This window comes from Gadus morhua, chromosome 6 (assembly GCF_902167405.1).
Source record: "Gadus morhua chromosome 6, gadMor3.0, whole genome shotgun sequence".
Lineage (NCBI taxonomy): Eukaryota > Metazoa > Chordata > Actinopteri > Gadiformes > Gadidae > Gadus > Gadus morhua.
In genome coordinates this window covers 11151823-11172929 of record NC_044053.1, presented here as the reverse complement: position 1 = coordinate 11172929, position 21107 = coordinate 11151823, and the positions used below count along the sequence as shown (strand labels likewise).

General features: G+C 45.3%; 2 protein-coding genes across 4 annotated transcripts in view; both read right to left on the bottom strand.

Annotated features, from left to right (window-relative positions):
• pip5k1bb (phosphatidylinositol-4-phosphate 5-kinase, type I, beta b) overlaps positions 1 to 13096 on the bottom strand; it is a 30502-nt gene extending 17406 nt beyond the window's left edge. Inside the window, exons 1-5 of one of the 3 annotated variants that reach the window (XR_003977177.1) lie at positions 12814 to 13096; positions 4005 to 4081; positions 3546 to 3614; positions 2896 to 3026; positions 483 to 600 (exon numbers count right to left, since the gene is read on the bottom strand). Coding sequence is in view for 2 of the 3 variants with exons in the window: in XM_030359610.1 (XP_030215470.1) it covers positions 483 to 600; positions 2896 to 3026; positions 3546 to 3614 (318 nt within the window). In the remaining variant the exon portion in view is untranslated. Of the gene's footprint in view, positions 1 to 482; positions 601 to 2895; positions 3027 to 3545; positions 3615 to 4004; positions 4082 to 4198; positions 4392 to 12813 lie in introns of those variants that run through there. The other 2 variants (XM_030359610.1, XM_030359611.1) reach the window with 2 other exon arrangements.
• Positions 13097 to 13297: 201 nt separating this feature from the next.
• On the bottom strand, positions 13298 to 20368 carry unc45b (unc-45 myosin chaperone B). Its single transcript, XM_030359533.1, has 20 exons — positions 20229 to 20368; positions 19519 to 19680; positions 19365 to 19401; positions 19099 to 19274; positions 18856 to 18945; positions 18569 to 18736; positions 18295 to 18460; positions 18016 to 18186; positions 17716 to 17887; positions 17235 to 17535; positions 17056 to 17150; positions 16803 to 16944; positions 16545 to 16685; positions 16133 to 16260; positions 15872 to 15938; positions 15484 to 15597; positions 15227 to 15342; positions 14998 to 15115; positions 14459 to 14614; positions 13298 to 14168 (listed from the first exon to the last, which is right to left on the bottom strand). The coding sequence occupies exons 2-20, from the start codon at positions 19678 to 19680 to the stop codon at positions 13902 to 13904; spliced, it is 2787 nt and encodes a 928-aa protein (XP_030215393.1). The 5' UTR covers positions 20229 to 20368; the 3' UTR covers positions 13298 to 13901.
• Positions 20369 to 21107: the final 739 nt, after the last annotated feature.

Sequence of the window (21107 nt, the reverse complement as noted above, 5' to 3'; positions counted from 1 at the left end):
TATAATCATCTCAAGATCTGAAATCTTGCATGCATCCTCCAGGCCCATTCGTCCTCGTCCCCCTGCCTGCTCCGTCCTCTCTCCCCGTCTGGAACTTCATTTGTCATCCCGGCCCAATCTAAACGTCAGCTAGTGGGCTTTTCTGAAGTCCTTTGGAGGTGCATGAATAAATGATAACGCCGAAACAAGATTCAACTCAATCAGCTTGTTGTGACAAAAAGCCAAGTGATCGTACATAGTTGCTATTGCTCAGTATATAAATAAACACCACACACACATGCACACACACACCCACGCACACGCAGAACACACACACACACACACACACACACACACACAAACAAGATGACCTTGTGAGCTTTTTGACAATGCTCTTCTTTGCCCACTATCCACTATTCCTCCATCCTCCCATCCTGTCCCTTAATCTATCCTAACTCTCTCTGCGTCAGAGCCAACGCAGTGCATGCAAAGACGAGCCTTACCAGGTAGTCATCCGGCTTGATGCCAAACAGGTCCCTGAAGTAGCGGAAAGCCAGAGGCGCGTAGGTTTTGAAGCGGAAGTCAGGGTAGTGGTGGGCCGGTGTGAGGTTGCTGCCCTCACTAGGGTTTCAGACGCCAGGGGGGGGGGGGGGGGGGGGAACGACACAAGGAACACGGTTGGAGACGTTAGATGAGACATTCCCATTCCTAGCCCCAAGGTCAAATGAAGGGCCGTGATGACAACACAGGAGCTGGCATTGACTTTGTATTCGTGGCGGTTGAAACACAAGACATGGCCGCCATTCTCTCTCAGCCAGGCTCAAAGGGTCCTAATCGTCCAATCGTCATACTCTATTAACTGCTGTTGAGCGTCTCAGTGTGTGTGTGTGTGTGTGTGTGTGTGTGTGTGTGTGTGTGTGTGTGTGTGTGTGTGTGTGTGTGTGTGTATGAAAGCGCCTTAAGTTATCTCTATCCAGGACGGGGGATAAAGGCGCGCTGCTGTTGGTGACAACCCGGCCCTGTATACAGTGTGGCCCCTGGAGACGGCAGAACGCTCTAATTACTGCCTCTGAACAATACCAACAGGAACACATGAGCCCAGAGCTCCCGGGGCGGACCGGCGCGACCGGCACCAGAAAGAAAAGGAAAAAAAATGAGCAGAACTCAAATGTAACAATCCGATATCCGCAGAGGCTTGACATTCCCAGACAGGCCCTGCTCTCGAGCACAGAGTCGCCCAGTGTTTTCTCCCCCAGCAGCACACCAACTGTATGTTCCTGTAAGGTGCACCACACTGTGGTAATTTTAGGTTGCGTGAGTCATGCTTTGAGGGCGCTGGTGATGTAACATCACATTTCAACCAAATCCTTTTTTTGGGCCTGTAAACCTACGGGAAATGGATTATTAGGGCTTTATTTGTTTCTAGGCCACAGCGAAGGTAGCTTACACTCTGAGGTGCGGAATGTTGTGTCCCGGACTAAAGAGGTATTGTCGTATTGTGCTAGTATTGTGTTCTGTAATGGGATACCGGTAATAGTCTGTCTCGGATGTGTAACACTATGCCTGTGATTACACTACTGGGATCGGACGGTTTAGCTTGGCAGAGGACGACGTGTTTGATTATCACAGACAGACAAACCTTATGTTTCATCCGCCCTGTGCAATCATCATACAATTACGTGGTCACAGACAGAGAGTCATGACGTCTGAACAAATGTATGGGTGTGTGTTTTGTAACATAGGATTATGTATTTATACACAGCATTGATTATTTTTGTCAGTGACAGAAATACATCAACCTGTCTTTTGGGTTATTGCAGGGTAACTCGCTGGAATAGTAAATCCTTGAAACAGAGGACATAATTCAAATTAACTTTGCATATTCATAAGTGAATTAGTTCATCTCAAAACCAAGCACTTCTGCTACTGTCCCTCCTGTCTCCCCCCCCCCCCTTCCTCGTTTGGTAGATTCCTGTCATCTGTGCTGATTAATGATTATGTCCACCTGTGCCCTGATGGGTTCCATCCCCCGGTTTCGGTCCCCTTGTCGTCTGTTTTTTTGTGATCTGTGTTATCTAATCTTAGTAATGTATTGTTACCCATTTTGAGCCTTGTTTGCTCCGTCCTGACACTATACTAGACGTCACAATAAAATGTTGATTTATGTTTTGATGGTCGTTAAAGTATTGACGGGTGTTCAATTGAACACGCCATTGGTTTGTGTTGTGTGAAAAGTCTAGGGGTAAGCAAGTCAAACGTGGAGGAGTTTGGAGGCCTTAAAAGACGCATGAGAGGACTTAAATCATAGCACATTTAACTTATACTTAAAAGTATTTCTTATTAAAAAAACTACGGGAACAAATGTCTAGGAATGTAATTACAACTGCCCGGTTGTGAGTGGATTCAGCGCAGTGACTGAAATACAAGGTTGTTGCAGGCATTATGACGGGGAGGGAAGACATATGATTGGTTAAATGGCAACCCTCTTCACAGCCACATGCGTCACGACCAAAATAAAATTGGCATACGTTGTGGAGTAGGAATAGTACGACTGTGCAGGCTTTTGCCCCTTTTATATGTATTTCTACAGCAGACTGTGACCCGTGGCAGCTTAAAGACAGCCCGCTGCCTCCTACACCTAATCCGTCTCTGAAAGGCAGCTCTGTGATTCACTGCCTCTGGACGTCCAACATCCTTGAGTTTATGTAACGCTTTCTTTTTAATATGCCGATAATGATCAGTACACTACAAAAGAACGTATGAAACCAGCGAATCGGTTCACGATTGGATGTAATAAGAGATACACACATGCATGCAATATATCTAAAACATATTCAAATCAAGAACAATGTCGATGTACTTTCGATGTATATTCCGAAGAAAAGAAGCGTGGGCCATTCCCCAAAAAGTGCAGACCTTGGAAGAAAGACGCTCTCCACCACATAGAAGTCTTGCATGAGGACATCTCTGTCGGGCTTGGAGGTCAGGTTGCCCACGGTGTAGCCAATGCCCAGCTGAATGGCCCCTTTCAGCGCTGACGACGTGGTCTGGAGGAAAGAGAGCGCGAGCAGAAAGGAAAACACTATTCACACCGTGTTTATGGACTTTGTATCCACTAGGGCTACGACCTTTACATAAATAGAGCTAAGCTAAGGACCCGGACAGGGGGAAGTGATTGCAACATGAGTGCACGAAGAGCGTGAACGCTCTAATCTTATGGGGGTTTGGGTGGATCCAGCAGTAGATGCTACTCCTTACAGTTGGGAAATGATGCTGTTTCTGGGAAATGCTGCTTTAATTTAAATGAAAACAGGATTTCGGCAGAAAAAAACACATCTGGCCGACTGGTTCCGGGCAGCCCTGGAGCCTCAATCTCAGGGCATTTCCTCAGGCCTCCTATGACGCATGAGTCACAATCTTTAAGTCAACATTTGAGGACTTTTTTCTCAGGTTACATGCAGAAACAAAATTCATGCTAGTTCTGGGAGTCTAACAAGAGACAAATTAAATCATGCTAAGAACAGTTTTACTCTTGTTCGATTTTTTGTTCCCGTTTTTTCACACACCTTCTTGTAGGTTTTCTCTCTGCTCGTGTTGGAAAACCCTCCCATCCCATTTTCCACGGTGGTCGACATCTGGTGGCACAAAGAGGTGACGAAACGAGATCCAAGCCGACCGTGACAAGGTGAAGAGGAAGGGATGAAGAGCGTTAGTGAACCTGTGTTTTCACAACAGTGACGCAACACTTTCAGTTGGCCTTCTGCCTCATCAACACCACCAGACAAATATGTTCCTCATAACTGCGTTGTGAGAACGTTCTAGAAAGACTTCGGTCTCATAGTCTATCATTAACTTGCTTTTGTAATGATCACCACAATACTCACGAAACAAAAAACAGGGAACAGTTACCAAACACGTCATTCCTTAAACCAAAGTGTTTAGTGTTTTGTTATGTAGGACACAGTTTTAGCATATAAGAGAAGTGGGTTATTCAAATCGTTGGTAAACCGCGTGGGTAAACTTACCGTGCTTAATGGCAAGCTTGGGGGGAGGAACCGAGATCAAGGCCACATAGTCTGGTCATTTGTCTGAGAGAACGGATCTGCAGGTAAGAAAAGGAAAAAAAAAAAACATCCAGAGCCACTTAACATCTACAGAAAGGTTGTGCTGTTGCGTTGAATAACGAGTAAAGGCTTTTTTTTGAGGAGTCAAATTCTACCGTGTTTATTGAAGCCAACTTGGCAGCAGTAGCCCCCAGAAGACCGCTGATTTCAAGTTTCTACGGTTCGTTTCGGTCTGACAGCAAAAGGCAATTTAGTCTGCTGGAAACGCCAAGATAATAATTAGGCCATCGGTAAAAGACTTTCAAAACAATGGAATGGGATGTGTAGCAAACCCAGAGACAAAAAGACAGAGAGATAGACAGAGAGAGAGAGAGAGAGAGAGAGAGAGAGAGAGAGAGAGAGAGAGAGAGAGAGAGAGAGAGATGCATTGAGTGAATGCATATGGTATTTGTGAGTATGTGTCCCATGACCTCACCTAGTATAACAGTGTGTGTGTGAGTACGAGCATGCATGCTCGTATACTGTGTGTGTGTCTAATGACTGCGGTGTCACAGTCCTCTCAGCCTTCAGGCCAAAACGGCGGATTCTGAGCTGGAAAACACACAAACCAGGTCTTTGTTAAGCCCAAAATACATCAGCAGGTTTTACCTCACCTCCGCCTGGGGCGATCAGTGTTCTATACCCTCCTAGATATAGAACAACCCTCCTGTCTCTTTGCTTCTCCTTATTCTCCTTCTCTCTCTCAATCTCTCTGTCTGTAAAGTAGATGGATAGGCTGTAATATCGTGTCAAGAGATGTATGACACAGGGACCCGACATGACTACGACAGGACTGTGGCATGCACGGGTAAGAGTGAAGAGGAATCAAAGGTGGCCCGGGGGGACGGGGACGGGGGAAAGGGGGGAAATTACATAAGAATGACTCAGAACTGATGTATCATACATTCTAAGAGAGGCAGAGGACCTGCGTCAGTTTCTTGCTAGCCTGCAGTAGCCTCACCACCTGCATATAAATTCACCTGCAAACTCCCATATCCATGACAACCCCCCCACCGCACACACACACACACACACACACACACACACACACACACACACACACACACACACACACACACACACACACACACACACACACACACACACACACACACACACAGTAGCATGTAGAACAGCATAACAGTGACATGGTAAAAATCCCTGAATCAAATCCGTAATGGGCCATGAGTACTGTACATATACAGCCTGCGCTAAAACCACTTCAGTGAAACGTTGCAAGTAAATGCATTACTTAGTCCGATTAAAATATCACAGCAGACACAGCACTCACGTCCAGACCAACCTTATCTGTGTACACCGGTTGCTATAAACACACAGGCACCAGCGGTACAGTGGACATGTTCCTGGATGGTCATGACCGACTGCTGAAACCACTTATAAGGGGCTACATGGGACACGTGCATACATGTGCTACTCCCAAGAGGACCAATTGGTTCACAGCGGCGACGGTGACAGCGGTGGCGATAGGTTGGCTATATGTATGGTTTGCTCACTATGGCTCGGTGGTTTGGAGTTCCCACTTTCACACTAATTTGCACACGATGGCGTGGTTCAGTCAGTCGGCTAGCACTCTAAACAGGTGGGAACATATGTGACTATTGTGACGCAGGGCTGGTTAAGGCCCGTCTCTCCCTTGTCTCTCTGTGTGTCTCTCTGTGTCTCTCAGTGTTTCTCCCCTGACCCCATAACCCAGCCAGCATGGGTCCCACCACTGCCCTTCCAGAAGAGTCCATGGGAGGCCCGCAGCTGTGGGACTGTCACAAAGAGGGAGGCTGGCTGGACAGGATGGTCAGATGGTCAGAGCCATTTGTATTTTTATAATGGTGTTACTGGTAGCTCTCTGGTGTGACAATGTGCCTTATTTAGACAGCGATTGTACTTGTATTGTGTTGGTCTGATACAGTGGACTGAGTCCAAGTGGGTAAAATGGTAACTCATTATTGATAATTAATTGATGACTAATTATTAAGCCATCGTAAAGCACTTCAAACATGAGGCCTGGGTGGTGGATTTGGTGCAATCAAACTAATCTGTTGAGCCACACTATGCAACTCTAAAGTTGGCTTTTGTGTTCAGTTTGATGGTTGGTTACGGTAAAGGTTAGGCTAGGTGGATATTAAGATAAGGAATAGGGTTCTGACGGTAAGGACATCTTGGAGGGGTTAGAGGGAATAAGTACCAAGTAAACATTAAAAAAACGTTAAAGTATTGACAAAACAATGACATTATCTTACATGGCATTGCCAACCTAAAGGCGTCAATCATTGATGAAAAACTTGAAAAAAAGAAAGAAAAACTTGATCATGAAAAACTGCATTGGCATTATTGATTTGCCTAATCCTGATCGACAACAAAGGTATCAGGCAGCATTATCAGTTGGATCTAACAGCCGAAGGAGAAGGGGGGAAGATCCCTCTACTTGCTCCACTTGGAGCTACACAAGTGAAAGCACCAAACAGCCATACGATCTAATGGGGCAGCGCACGCAGAGCAGCTGCCACAAAAGCATTGAGGCAGATCAGTTGCCTTTGTGAAAACTTCCCACACTGGTACACACACACACACACACACACACACACACACCCACACACACACACACATGCTGTCAAACTTTTTTCACAGGGGGCCCACTAAATCCCCCCTCTCCTGGCTCCCCACCAGACTATCCATTTCCCTTCCCATCTCGTGGGCTCCCCCGCAGCCCGCAGCAAGGAACCCCGCCACCCCACCACCCTTCCAGCAGAGACAATGAAGTGCCGATCAAACAACCGTCCTCCCGAGCAATGCCTCCTCCGGAGCTCTGACTATGGAGGACGGTTTTCTCATTCTGACCCTGACGGTGCTTGAGTCAGCAGGCTGTGTGTCATTCCGTATAAACGCTAAATGATATTGGGGAAATTATGCAATCCCCATCGATGTGAAGCATGCTCAAAAAACATGCATTGATTATAACGCCTAAGCCTTCATTTGTGTAAGAAAAAATAACGTCCTATATATATATAATATTCATTTTCAAACCATCAAGATTCTACAGTGTCCAAAAGCTGATTTCTCTGGTGAGTCTCTGGTGACCCGATGCTTATTCCTAATCAGAAGCCCCACGACCACACTGGGCCGGACTTCTGTGACCGAGCTTCCAAGTGGTGGACGAGGAGCTATAGGCCTTCATTCATCATGCCTTTGGTCATCTTGGCACGATAGGGCCTGCGGGTGATCTGCTGCTGCACCCAGCTCCCTGGACCAATACTGCAGAGACGATGTAGGGTCTTCTCCGTTCGGAAAGCCTGCATTATTCACCCCAGTGCTGTAATTAAAGCGATAGATTTTGCATTGGATTCTCCGACGGAGCTGCCACCACCGTACCACGGGTATGAATGGTAGTCTGTACACGGCTAAAGCGGCTCATCCTCCACATTGTCTGGGCTGAATGTGTCTCTTTTGCTTGGAGAGAAGCTATACTAAAGCGGTCGGGAGTCACCAGACGCTCGCCTGCTGACACCTCAGTGTTTACTCATTTTACTTTGTTGCTTTCATGTCGGCGCAGTGCTTCTCTAATTGGGCCCGCTGACAGCAGGATTATATAATGAGCTTAGACCCGACTTTGGCATTTGTCATGTTCCATAATAAATCTCTGGACTTATTCCAGTCCACTGCCGGCAAACGTAATTACGTCAAAGAGTTACTGTCAGGCAGATACTCCTCATAACAATAATCTCCTTAAACAAAGGCTGTGGTTTTAAAAGCAATTAAAAAATACACACCAAGCCCATATGAAATTAAATGCAGAGCACACAAACATATATCTGCATGCGGAATACACCGTTGTTTTGAACCGAAAGGCATGTGTGTGGTTTCAGAGACCAATATTTTTACAGGTTTATTCGTTGACTTTCTTAAAGGGAGCTGGACCCCGGATCTGTCGATGTAGCTAAAGGGTTTCCAGCGGCACTGCGGAACTGGACGGAGCAGGGAGAGAGGGGGGAGGGTCGAGGGGTATAACAAACCACATGATGAACTACCAGGTCTTCTTCCCAACACACACATACACAACCACACACACACACACACACACACACACACACACACACACACACACACACACACACACACACACACACACACACACACACACACACACACACACACACACACACAAACAACCCTGAGGTGTTGTAGTAGTAGTAGTCAAATGTGTATGCAAAGAGCTCCTGGGGGATGTGTGAGGGAGACGGGGCGACGTGCTCGCTGCACATCCAGTGCTGCATTGCTGCAGCCGGAGCTCTGACTGCAGTGTACACCACAGTGTGCGTGTTGTATCTATGTGTGTGTGTGTGCATGTTTGTGTGCCCAAAGACGACTGCATGTGACATTCAAAGCAGACAGCGTGAGCCTGTGTAGGCGGAGAAGGGGAAATAGGGAGCTCGAGCGGCAGGTCCTTTGGCTGCGTCCAGCCGAGATAGACGAGAAACGAGAGAATATCTCAATGTTGGGATCTTGCCTTGCGCCCCGTACATCAATAGGATGCGTCTCTTTGATCTTTCACACCTCAGGTACCGCCATGTCCACTACAGAGTTGTTTGCACAGCCTCAAAACAACACTACACTAAATTCTGCATTATGCAGCCCTTGCTGGCTTGGTGACACACACGCAAACACAAACACACACACAGAAACCCGTTCATGGACAGTATAGCAAATATATTTGAGAATGTAGCAAATTGTTTAATTCACGCTTGCTGAGTCCAAGCGACGCAGATGACAGAATGTTCTTTGTGTTTGTTATGCAGAGAGTGTCCCTCGCTAGGCGGGTTACCTCCTGCGTCCACAGAGTAACCCGACTGAGAGAGAGAGAGAGAGAGAGAGAGAGAGAGAGAGAGAGAGAGAGAGAGAGAGAGAGAGAGAGAGAGAACCAGAGAACCAGAGAGAGAGAGAGAGAGAGTGAGAGAACCAGAGAACCAGAGAGAGAGAGAGAGAGAGAGAGAAAGGGAGAGAGACAGACAGAGAGACAGAGACAGAGACAGAGACAGAGACAGAGAGAGAGAGCGAGAGTGACAGAGACAGAGAGACAGAGAGAGAGATCGAGGCCGAGACAGACACAGTGAGAGAGACAGAGAGAGACACAGAGAGGGAAAGACATAGAGAGAGAGAGAGCGAGGGGACAGAGTCAAGGGTAGCCCTCCCTGACGAAAACAGATACAGCGTGAGCAACACTCCATCGAGGGAGAGCCGGCCTATGTGGAAGGCTCATTGTGCTCTGTCAACAATGCCTGCATGCGCAAGCTCGCCTGGGCTCCGAGCACAGCGGCCCACAAACAGGGTCACATGACACCGAGAGGGAAGAAAGCCCATCTGAGCACATGGGGTTCTGCTTAGCCCTTCCCTGGAGTCCAAGGTCCTCTCCTCTTGTCCCTGCAGTGGGAGGCACGACAGCGGGACCAAATGAATATGCATATGACTGCAGAACGGACGCAAGGGTCAACCGAACACTGTTTGTTATTCTTAGATGTGGCCAAGCATTTTGGGGGTCAGGGATGACAGGGGTCACCTCCCACGGGCTGATTTGAAATTCAAAATCGACACTTCTGAGAGACATCGGCAGGGAAAGATAGGGGCGGAGAGGGAACTGCAATGTTTCTTTGTCTGGTCCCTCTTGTGCTGTGCTTTAGTTTGCTTTGTTATTGCTATGTCATCCTCCAGTATTTCCTCTGGTGGTATTTCCTCTTTCCCAACCCCTTCGTCCTTTAAGAGTCCCCCTTGCTGCTGGCCTCTCAGGGCTTGAGGTTGGGGTCTTCAGCAAGGGCCGGGCCACTACTCACTTACTTATTCTTTCTGTGAGTAAACATCGACGGACAAACCAGTCAACGTTTCAGCCAATCACGAAGCAGCATAGCCAGGCCTTCTTCGGGGGGTGACTTGTTTTCCTCCAGCTCAATGCCGGTATCGACAACAACAACATGCTGTGGGGTGCCAGATTCCAGGGAACCCCCCTCCCAAATGCCTTTAGACCAATGTGTGAGAAATGGGATGTTCCACTTCTAATGAGCGGAGGTTACGTCACAATTAATGATTCGGTAGCGAAAAAAACAATGGTGCATGAATCCAATTGGAGGGATGATGGTTTTGCCAATGATCATGTGTTTCCCCTAAATCGTAAGTGACCATGGGCGTTCTAATTTTAATTCATTTACAGTATTCCCATGAGCAATGAACAGCACGTGGATGGTAAGTGTGGAAAAAATGTGAGCCGTTCTTGTCTTGTCAAATGTAGATAAGGTCCATACGTTCCATTCGTCAGCATTCTGTGAGTCACCTTCATCAAAGCATGTCATCTTGTAGGTATGGGCTTTAAGTTTATAGAATTTAGCGGCATCGTCGCAATTTCTACATGTATCCTAAAAGTGCAGTGTAATATTTAAGCAAGCCAGCCCTACAGTCCCACTGTAGTCCACTGTCCACTGTAGTCCACTGTAGTCCATCAGTTTGGATGACTATGTAGAACATCACATGAAACCATCACATGAAACAGAAGATGGGGCCACTGATTTAATTAGCTTATACGGTTCTGACTTGGCCTTGGTTGGGATCTATAGTAAACGCTCCATGGTATTTGCTGACATGAGTGCTGTCTGTCCAATGAAAGAGCACAATGAAACAGATAACAGAGGCAGGCCAGACCTGCCTCATTTGCTGTTCTGAACCACAGGCACAACACCAGATCCAAGCTGCACATATGCCTAGTCAACTGGCGATATAGTGGCACGACCACAAAAATAGATAAGACAACTTATTTAGCCTTGCTTGATATTTGCGGATTCTGAAATTGAAAGACATAAACATAAATGATACTGCTATAATGTTCAGACTCAACCAGCTACGAGTAGATTTGACTTTGTGTATTTTATTTTGCCTTAATTTTGAAATTAGGGTGTTAAAATAAAATAAAAGTGGTGAGGGTTTAGTCAATTATGCGGAAACGTTGGGAAGCTGAATGTGTTGTTATTTTACTGAGTAATGCAGCAGGAATCACGGCCATGCCCAAAAATGTCACAAAGTGGTTATGACACGCACAAAAAGAAAATGAAAACAAACAGTCTGCCCCAAATGACTCTTGAAAGATATGTCACAAATAAACAGGGAAAGAAGCTTCCAATGTACCAACTAACCTAAGACATGAGGCATGCAAACATGATCTTTATGGGAAATTGTCAATTATTAATTTGAAATAAATTCAACAAACTCATATTGCATTTGCCAAAACACTCTAAAAGTGAAAGTCGAAAGTTAGAGATCGACTTGCCTTACATAACAGTGTCATGAGACTCATGTGAACGCTCTATGGTTTTGCCCTCCCAAGCTCTGCACTTTGACCTAACCTCTCAAGATCATGCTAAATGATTTGTTCAGGCTTAGAAATACAATGCTGTTTTAAATAACACACATAACAAAACAACCCAGAAAAATACACGTGTGCACATTCACACTCACACACACACTACACACACGCACAAACACACGCACACACGCACACGCGCACACACACACACACACACACACACACACACACACACACACACACACACACACACACACACACACACACACACACATACACACACACACACAGAGACAATGTGTGCTTCTATAGTGAGACTTCACAGACTTTTGTTATTGTTCTTCTAATGCTACTCGAATGGAAGATATCACGGCACAGACTCTTGCTTACTAAAGCCAACCCCATATCCATATCAGAACGAGGGTGGTTCGGGTGTTACCACCGAGAGAGACACACAGCGGGAGATTTGCGTACACTGCTTTCCCTTTCAAAACTCCTCTGTGCTAATCCAAACAGCCCAGCCCCAATCTGGACCCACTGCACTACCTCCCATTCAAATCACTCATTTATAACTAGTGTGGCCAAGTGTGTGCCATTTTATAGCTGTATTTTTGTATTCCTTATAGTCGTATGTATATGTCCGAGAGGCAGGGCCTGCCAGCTGACTGCCAAGAGCAGGAATGTAGCACTTCTGAGATGAGGTGTACTGAGATAGTACTGAGATAAGGTGATAGTCACTGGAAATCAGGCACGTAAACACTGCCTGCTCTATATCCTATTCAAGTAACCACAGCAGCTTACTTGATCTGCAATACAGAATTATAATTGTTATAATAGGCAGCATATGTGCTATAATGACATTAGAGATCTAAGGTTCATAATTTAAGTACAGAAAACTACAGGATACATGATTCAGAAGCCCCCAGCTCTTATCGGAATGTCATCTCTCGCTATAAGGCATGCCATAATAACACACATTAGCTGACAGGCGTGCCACAATAACACACAGAGGTAAACAATCAATCAATCAATCAATCAATCAATCAATCAATCAATCAATCAATCAATCAATCAATCAAGAAAACAATCATTCAGCACACACTGTTTACTTCTACTTTACGTGCCAAGCACTGCTTCGCTTATAGAGGCTTATTACAGTCTTTATATGTATTGAGTTAGATCACTGGCTAAAAGTCTGAACTACATTCAGTGAGCAGGGGCAAGTTGAAGAGGAGTTCTGCCAGGCAAAGTGCATACCTGGTCTGACTGAACTGCCTGTTATTTCAAGGCTGTGTAAACTGTACTATAGAACAATGGTCGTTTTCTATAAAGCAAGAAAAAATAGCAAGGTACGGATAATCAGTCGCAACTACTCACGTGAATCGCACCAGCCACTTGGCTTCTTCTTCTGAATTATCTCGGAGCAAATATTGTTTCTCGCATCGGAGCTAGTGGTCGCTGAAGTGGGAGAAATCGTTTTTTCTTGTTCTTTTTTGTGAGGGGCTGGGGGGGGCGGGTGGAGTTTCTTCGAAAATGTATCCCTTGCAGAAAGAGATCCGCTTGTGCGTATTGACAGCCTTGGCGCCGGGCTACGAACAGTTGGTTGTACAGTAGCCCACTGAAAGTAAACGCGCTGGTCTCTCCAGCCCTGCCTCTTGACAGCTGTATCCTTCACTACGTCTGCAACACAGCGAAGCCGCCCAGGCTTCATTGGCTGCCGCGGCTCAAAGGCGCCACCTACAGGCCTGGATATTTCACATGCAGGGATGGATGAGATGGAATCTTCTCAGGATACAAACGTCAAATAGGTCCGTAATAAAAAAGTTAAATGGTCCAAAGAAAATAGACATGTCTTATTTTGTTTTTTGTGCATTTCTTTTATTTTCCTATTTTTTTGTATTGGTATAAAACATTTTCCACAGTGATTTATTTTCATTTGATCTTTAAACAAGGAAAAAGTACAACGAATGAAAAGAACGATATAGGTAATACCATGGTTCGGGAACTGTACCAACGGATGTCTGTTAATTGACTTGTCGATTGATTAGGGAAAAAGTGAGTGACACATTCAAATATGAATAATTTAGCTGGAAATGTAGTTAATTCAGTTCATCATTAATACATAATACAAGTCAACAAAAAAAGCTGAATAGAAAAGTCTTCAAACCCCATATCAATAATCAAGTCAATTTGGAGTCTAATTGGGAAACACAAATAAAGGCATGCACATGCCTACAAAATAAATAAAAAGCCCCTCGCTTGTAATAATTACTATACGCATGGACCCTTTCGAAATCTCCAATCACCATTTCATTTAGATAATTTAAGATATTTGGAGCCAGCCTCTTGGATTATTTAATCCTTCAGATGTAAAAAAAAAAAAAAAAACGAAAATCTCCAAATCGAAAGATAAAAAAACACTTTCCACAGCTGTATTCTTCCCAAAGTGTGGCACGGCGGGCCGCTCAAGAGGTAAAGGGCTTGATGAGGCCCAGATCCATGCCTTTCACCAGGCACATGCGCGCTACATCGATGGAATCCTGCCTCTTGAGGTTGTCCTCCGCCTTGCCGATCACGGAGAGGATCTCCATAATCTCGCACTCCAGCAGCTTCTTGGCCAGCTCGCTGTCGTCCGAGTTGAGCATGTTGAAGACGATCACCAGCCCACGGTGCTGGACCTGGGGGTTGTCGTGCAAACACAACCTCTGCAGGATCTCCAGCCACTGGGTACTCTGTGGGGAGAGTGATCGAATACGTCACGAGGGCGTCTTGTGGGTTTGCGGTACAGGTCTAAACATGAGTCGTTAGTGGTGCAGGCGGGATTGGGTGTTTTCGACTCTCCGTTTGAGGTACTGGGATCCATCCGACCCCTATGTCTGCACTCTGCAGGCCACCTGTAGACATCCCTGATCAAGATGCCTAGCCCCTACCCTCTCCTCGATGACCTAATTTCACTGCAAGTCGCTCTGAATACGAGCGTCTGCTAAATTACCAAATGTTTAATTGTGAAAGCTGTACGTACCACCACTGTCATCTTGGTGCAAAGCTTCTTCTTGGCTGCGGTCAGCATGGCCAAGGCTCCTGCTGCGGCTATTTGGAGGACGTCGTCGTCTTCACCACAGAGCAGCACCAACAGCTTCATCTTGTCATTGCCATCCTGCAGGTAACGTTCTTGGACCTGAACACAGCGAAAATGTTCTCAATATTCGGGGGAGTTGCTGCAGCAGCCATTTACTTTGCTTGTTTATATTGATCTGTGATGTTAGATCTTTATGCTGGCTCCCATCATTCTCTCCTTGTCCAACCCCTCATCCACTTACTTGGGCACTTTGTTGTTCTAGCACTTTATAGCGCATTATAGTGATTCCATGCAAATCCTCCTGTGCACTTCTCCTGAACTTCCTCTGCATTCTTCCCAGATAATTGCAAATGCAGCATCATTGTAGTTTCTCAAATGTTTTTATCTCATGTGTACCCTGATGGTTACCTGCGTCGCCTGTCCGTCCATCTGGATGAAAAGCAACTACCGAATGACCAGACGTAAATGTATAAATGTCTTACCTCTTTACATGAGACCAAGTTGCACATGCATTCAGTGGCAGCCCGTCGGATCTGCTCGTGGTCTTCAAACATGTAGTTCTCAATCTCTGGCAGGGCTTTCTCCTTCACAATTTTCACCCTGTGAAAAAGATGAATGCTTGAATCATTTCTTATCGTGTCCCAACTCAACAGCACAAGTCCATAAAGTCTGTCGCAGGCATTGATATGGCAGTGATCTAAGCTGTGTTACCTCAGTTTTTCACTGAAACCAGCTAGGTTTGTGAGGCCTTTCAGAGCTTCATAGTTCTCCATTCCATCTCTGTCTGTGGCCAGGAGACTGACCAAGGGCCGCACCACCTCATACACCTGTCATTGGGGGAAGAAGAAGAAGAGGACATTGGAGAGGTGGGAAACAGCTACAGAGAAATGAGTCGTATACTATCAAAGGAAAGGTTTGAGCTCTTCCTATGAAGATGATCCAAGATAAACCTGTTGTTCATTTCTTACCCTTTCACCTGGGAAGGCGATCTCAGGGTTGGAGACGGAGGCGATCTTGGCAAGGGCGTGGCAGGCCTTCACCCTTCCAGGGTTTGTCCCTTCCAAGGCCAGGGGGATCAGTGCCTTGGGAAAGAGAGCAAAGAGTAGGAGGATCGATCATCTTTTTGGTTCCTTCTGGGCTCTTTGATGAAACTTTGTGAAAGTAGCAGTGCATCGGTAATGAGTTTTTTTTTCATTATCAGTCAAACGCAGAGCCTAAGAGTTTTTACAAAACGAATTGGTTATTGAGGAAAGAGAGTGGAAAATGCATAGGCTCACGCCAGTCTGGGCTGCAGGACGTGTTCAGCATATATTCACAGTCTAATTACAGGTTCAAGATCCCAGCTCTGTGACTCACTTTCCCTCCACCGTGGGCTACGATGGTACCGCGGTCTTTTACATCCTGGGACAAAGCCAAGAAGACCCTGGGGAACACGACAGAAAAGCCTTTGAGCCATGCAACGTTTTAAACATAGCAAGCAATTTGATAACTCAGGACACAAGTATGTGAGCGTGTTAATCTATTTTTCTGTGAGAGAGGGAGCAAAATGAATCCAAGAAATATATATTTTCAAGAAATTGTTTGTCAAATCAAATCAAATGATGGTGGTTTGCCTACCGAGAGAGCAGTTCTTTGGTCTGGTCCGTGAGGACGGAGCTGTCAGCTTTGACCATGACCGTGAGAGCTGAGGTGACGCCTGCTTTCAGCATCCTCTTTATTCTCTTCTCAATAAAGTCTTTCTTATCCTGCAGATAGGGAATGGAACAAACTGTCCATCTAACATCGGTGTCGGGCAATGCAATTCTCTCTCTTTTGTGTATATTGTTTGTAACTTGGTTGTAGGCTAACAATTGCTCTTAGCCAATGATTAAATTAGGCGAAAGATTGATATTCACAGGACATCTCTACTCTTACTGCAGGCATTATTAATTAGTATTCATCTGTAAGCATATCTGAGGCAAAAAGGTGCAGTGAGTATCTTTTGCCTGAAGTCCTCAGGAAAGGTAGCTAAGTTAATATGGCGGCTTACCTTGGGATGCTGCTCTGGAACGTGCTGTTTGGAGAACTTTGCCAACTGAACGAGCTCAGGGAGGATATCCTTCTTCTCATAGCTGTTGGTGCAATTGACCAGGGTGCAGGCTACTGCATACAGGATAGTCTTATCCTTAGACTATTGACAAAAATCAAAAAGCAACACATTAGGTTTAGCAAATATCAATGTTGGGAAAATAATGTGTAGTGTATTTGACTACACATACATACTGCTTGCTTTATGATAGTTGTATACCTTTGCCAGTTCAAACATGGCTTTCATGGCGGGTTCATCCTCCACAAAGTCATCCTTTACGTCAGCGTCATTAGTCAGATAAGCCAAACCTTCGATGGCCCACTTCCTTGTCCTGGTGTCGAGCTGGGGATTGACCAGCCACCTGAAGGCAAGAGCAGGGTATATGAACAAGCAGAACAAGAAGGATTCAGCCAAGTTTATTTGAATTGCTATTAGTGATCTATGACTGCAGAGTTCATGTAAAGCGACTCACTTTCTGCACTGTTTGGCCAACTTCTCTGTCGAACCTTCAGCAAACTGCCTCATACTGTAATCGTCACCACCCGCGGAACCAAGTTTGCAAAGACCCTATTCATTAAGAGAAGAAAATGAATTATGTATTTTATTTCCCGTGCGTTTTAGAAATCGGGCTGCTTAGGGAGGGGCACTCACCACCAGCGCACGGATCTTAATCTTCTCGTTCTTGGTCTTCTTGTACATCTCCTTGAGGAGCGAGACGCCGTTGGTGATGATGAAGGAGGCGCGGCTGCACTTGGACGCGGCGTGGATCAACGCCTCCACGGCCACCAGCTGGTCCACCTCGCGCTCCGACGCGCACAGGGCCACCATCATCTCCATCACCCCCTGACGACCCACCATGGCGTTGCCCACCTCGAACGGGCCCTGCAGCAGGCCTGAGATGACGTTGATGGCGTGGATGTTTCTGTCCATGTCCTTGGGGTCAAACTTGGCCCTGTGTGGTGGGAGAGAAGACAATGAGATAACAAAAGGTGGGTTCATCGATAGATAAAGGATATCAGGTTGTTGCAGAATTGTTAGAAATCATCTGAATTAGGGTTTTGGGTTTAAAATTTTGAAACAGGGCAAGGCAGGGAAGGGGGGGGGGTGGGTGGGGGGGGGGGGGGAAACTCACTTGATGTATTCGTCACAGACATCTCTGAAGTTGTCTCTCTCAGGGTCACACTTGAGGTCGTCGTACATCTTGGTGAGGAGCACGCTGGCGATCAGCTGGCTGTCGTCCGTCATGGGCAGCTGGTCTGGCAGGTCGGGGATCTGTCCGCACACTTTCAGGATCTTCTTCAAACCTGGGAAGCAAACAACGTCACGGTATTCAGACAGCTGATTCTTAATCATGTCAAGTATCTCAATCAAGTTAATATTGAATAGGTGAATACGGGTGCAATGTGTCCCACACAAGCTTCTCCGGGCTCACCGTGGTCAATCAAGAAGAGCGTTTTGGTGTGGTCGTTCTCTTTTTTATTTTTTCGTGGCACGTTCTTGGTAAGCAGGTTAAGGGCCTGGTCTCTGCCGAGCCCAGACACCTTCTTACTCGCAACCATTTCCAACAGGGACAACAGAATGGTCATCAGGTCCTTGTTCGAGTCTGTAAAAAGACGGATACCTCGTTAGGATGGTTCACTCGATTGAATGACACGCGTTGACAACACCTACATTAGAAGCGCAGAAAACATTGGTCATGATTGAGTCTTACCCAAAACCATGGCCTCTTCTTTTCCATATATCCTCTTGTCTCCGCAGGTGAGGGAGTCATTGATGCACTGGAAGAGGTTGCACGTTGCCAAGGCAAGTTCTTCGTTGTCAATTGCCATGACGCTGCACAGCTTCTCAATGCTGATCATCTGGAGGATGGCCATGGTCTGGGGAGGGGAGGTATGTTTAAACGAAGGAAGATCATTTGTTGAACGCATTCATTAAATTTAGTTTCATTTTCACAGCATAAAGCCCTGCGTTGGTGCACCGCTCACCCTAGCTTTGTGCCCTGTGCACATTCCTGAAAGGGTACGGATCGAAGCCAGCATCATTGCTGGTTTGCCTGAGTCAATCATATTCATTAGTAGAGGCACTCCATTGTTCTGGAAGATTCTTTCTGCTCCTGCATCTTCCCTAGCCAACACAATCAGGTTGTTTGCAGCCTAAAAGGGATACATAATTTGTTTTTGATATGGATGGAATATTATTATGCTTATTAACAACACAAACATGATTGCTCTAGAATTTGTTATTTTGCTTAGAATTTTGAAAAAAGTATCACCTTTTCAATCTTATCTTTCTCCATCTCCTCAGCCATTAATATGTCAAACATATTTTGCACCCTTGAGTCTGTAGAGAATGTGGTTTTCAGCTATGGAACAAAAGAGATGCAACCTCTATTAATACATTGCTCACGAAAGAAAAGTACATCATACGTAGGGTTAGAAAGTACAGAAAAAAGCGCCAGAATTCTAAGCGCCAGAATTGTTGTGTGTCGCTGTTAGTTCTTAATTGATTCACCAACCTTAGCCTGAATCTCTGCTCCCAGCCTGCGGAGAGTATCAAGGAAGGTCTTGTTTTTGGGTTCTATGGTGGCACATCTCTGGACATCTTTGAAAGCCATGTCCAGCTTGCCAAGCTTCTCCAGGGCTTGGCAGCGCCGATATAGAGCTTTGATATCTGCTGCATCAACATCAATAGCTAGAGAGAAAACAAATTGAGTTTACATATTTTTCTATCTTTAACATGTTGATTCTATATTTTGTTTGAGATTGTACTTTTGCAATATACCTCTAGATGCGTCGGATGCTGCAGTAGTATAATTTTCCTGTGAACAGAATATTTATTTATGAAGTATTAAGAGTGGTACCTTCATTTAGTTGTCCTTGTTAATATGTCTTGGGGTTGATCGTTTGGATGCAATATTATTTATGCAGTTATTTACCTTTTTTAAGTAACAGGCTGATCTGTTCCTGTAAATGATGGCCAACACTTTTTTGTCCTTGCACAGCTTGATGGCTTGTGTGTAGCTCTCAATGGCTTTGTCAATCTCTCCTGACTGGAAATAAGCGTTTCCTTCATCCTTAAGCTGGTTTGCTTCAGCCATCTAACAAACAAGAATAAATTCACAAATATGACCATTAAAAACCTAAATCGTTAAAATTGTATTGAAAGTCCCACAATGCTATTCAACAACTGTTGTAGGAATTCTGGTGTTTCACCTTTTTTTCAAACCTTTTACTTGTTTTAGCTCATTTAAAATATTTTCAGGATATAGAAAAGTAGCAAAATATCAACCAAACAATATCATGGTTTGAATTTGTAAATATAATGTTTTTTTGGTTCTCATATATTCCAATGATTATGGGGTAAAAACAAGGAAAATTACAGAAAACCTATTCCGTACCTTCCTCAATGTGGAGCTTTCTTGAAGCAAATGGCCCTGCACATGTTATCACTAACTTTAAATGGCCACCTCTCATGCCTTATTTGGGCATCATCCAAGGAGCAAACCCCTTGCCACAGTCACTACTCTAACATACAGTAACTTCAACCTGTCCCACAGAGTGTATCCATCTAAAATAACTCCACACCATACAGTTCAATGACTCAATCATAGCCAACATAAAAAGTAAGGTTTATTTGTTGACAAACCTTGAGTGTTGTGTGGTCTCCTCTTTGTCTCTTCACTTTTAATATTGCTCTGGATGGTGAGATCTGGAGCGTCTGCCCCTGAAGGTTGCAACTAACTTTTTGGTTCTTTGTAACCCCCCATCACCTCGGATACTATTTATACCGGTGGACACTGAGGTGGGACAGGACCACCGTCTCTTATCTATGAAAAGCAACGGGGGTCCTTTCAGTACCCTTACAGTTCTTTGACTGGGAGACGTCCATGTTGAACTCATGATAGGTTTTGGTATTGGATGCTGTACTTAGAATACTATTTTTTAATATGCATAATAACATGCATAAAACATTATAACACAAAAAAACTGAAAAAATATTTATTCTTTGCTGGGGGTAACCCCCTTAACACTTGGTTTGGTCCTGATAATGTCTATTTAGGGCCTTGGTATGATGACAGCTGACAGGCGCTTCTAGCAAATGCCTCTGGTGAGTTCAAGAGGTGGGGGCGGGGTTGAGGAGTCGGGGGCTGGCAGCTGCTTGGTTCGAGAACAACCTAGTAGGTTCTGGAAAGAAAACAAAATCCAAATTTTGTCTCCTTGGCCTGATGGGATATGCCTTTGGACATGCATCTTCAACACCAGATGCATGTGTAGAAGAATATAATAATTCCTGTAGCAGTTAATATAATTGAACCTTCAGCCTGTCCTCATCCCTGACCCTGCCAGACCTGTCTCTAACCCCACTGTTCTTCAGGAGTTGATCAAACAGTTCATATGGTTTCAACTTCGTCCTTTTAAACAGGAAGCCTTAACAAGTTGTCACATCCTGCCGGCTGCCTGTTTGACCTAGCGGGGGAGTAGGGGATAAGCCATTTCAAATAACGGCAACCCAATAGGAAATACA

Excerpts from the sequence above, each read along its gene's own strand:
- unc45b (XM_030359533.1), bottom strand. The coding sequence starts at position 19,680 with ATGGCTGAAGCAAACCAGCTTAAGGATGAAGGAAACGCTTATTTCCAG. Across the intron at positions 15,343-15,483 it reads TCGCCTTCCCAGGTGAAAGG|GTGTATGAGGTGGTGCGGCC; the intron begins GTAAGAAATGAA and ends CCCCAATGACAG. Across the intron at positions 15,116-15,226 it reads GGTTTCAGTGAAAAACTGAG|GGTGAAAATTGTGAAGGAGA; the intron begins GTAACACAGCTT and ends TCTTTTTCACAG.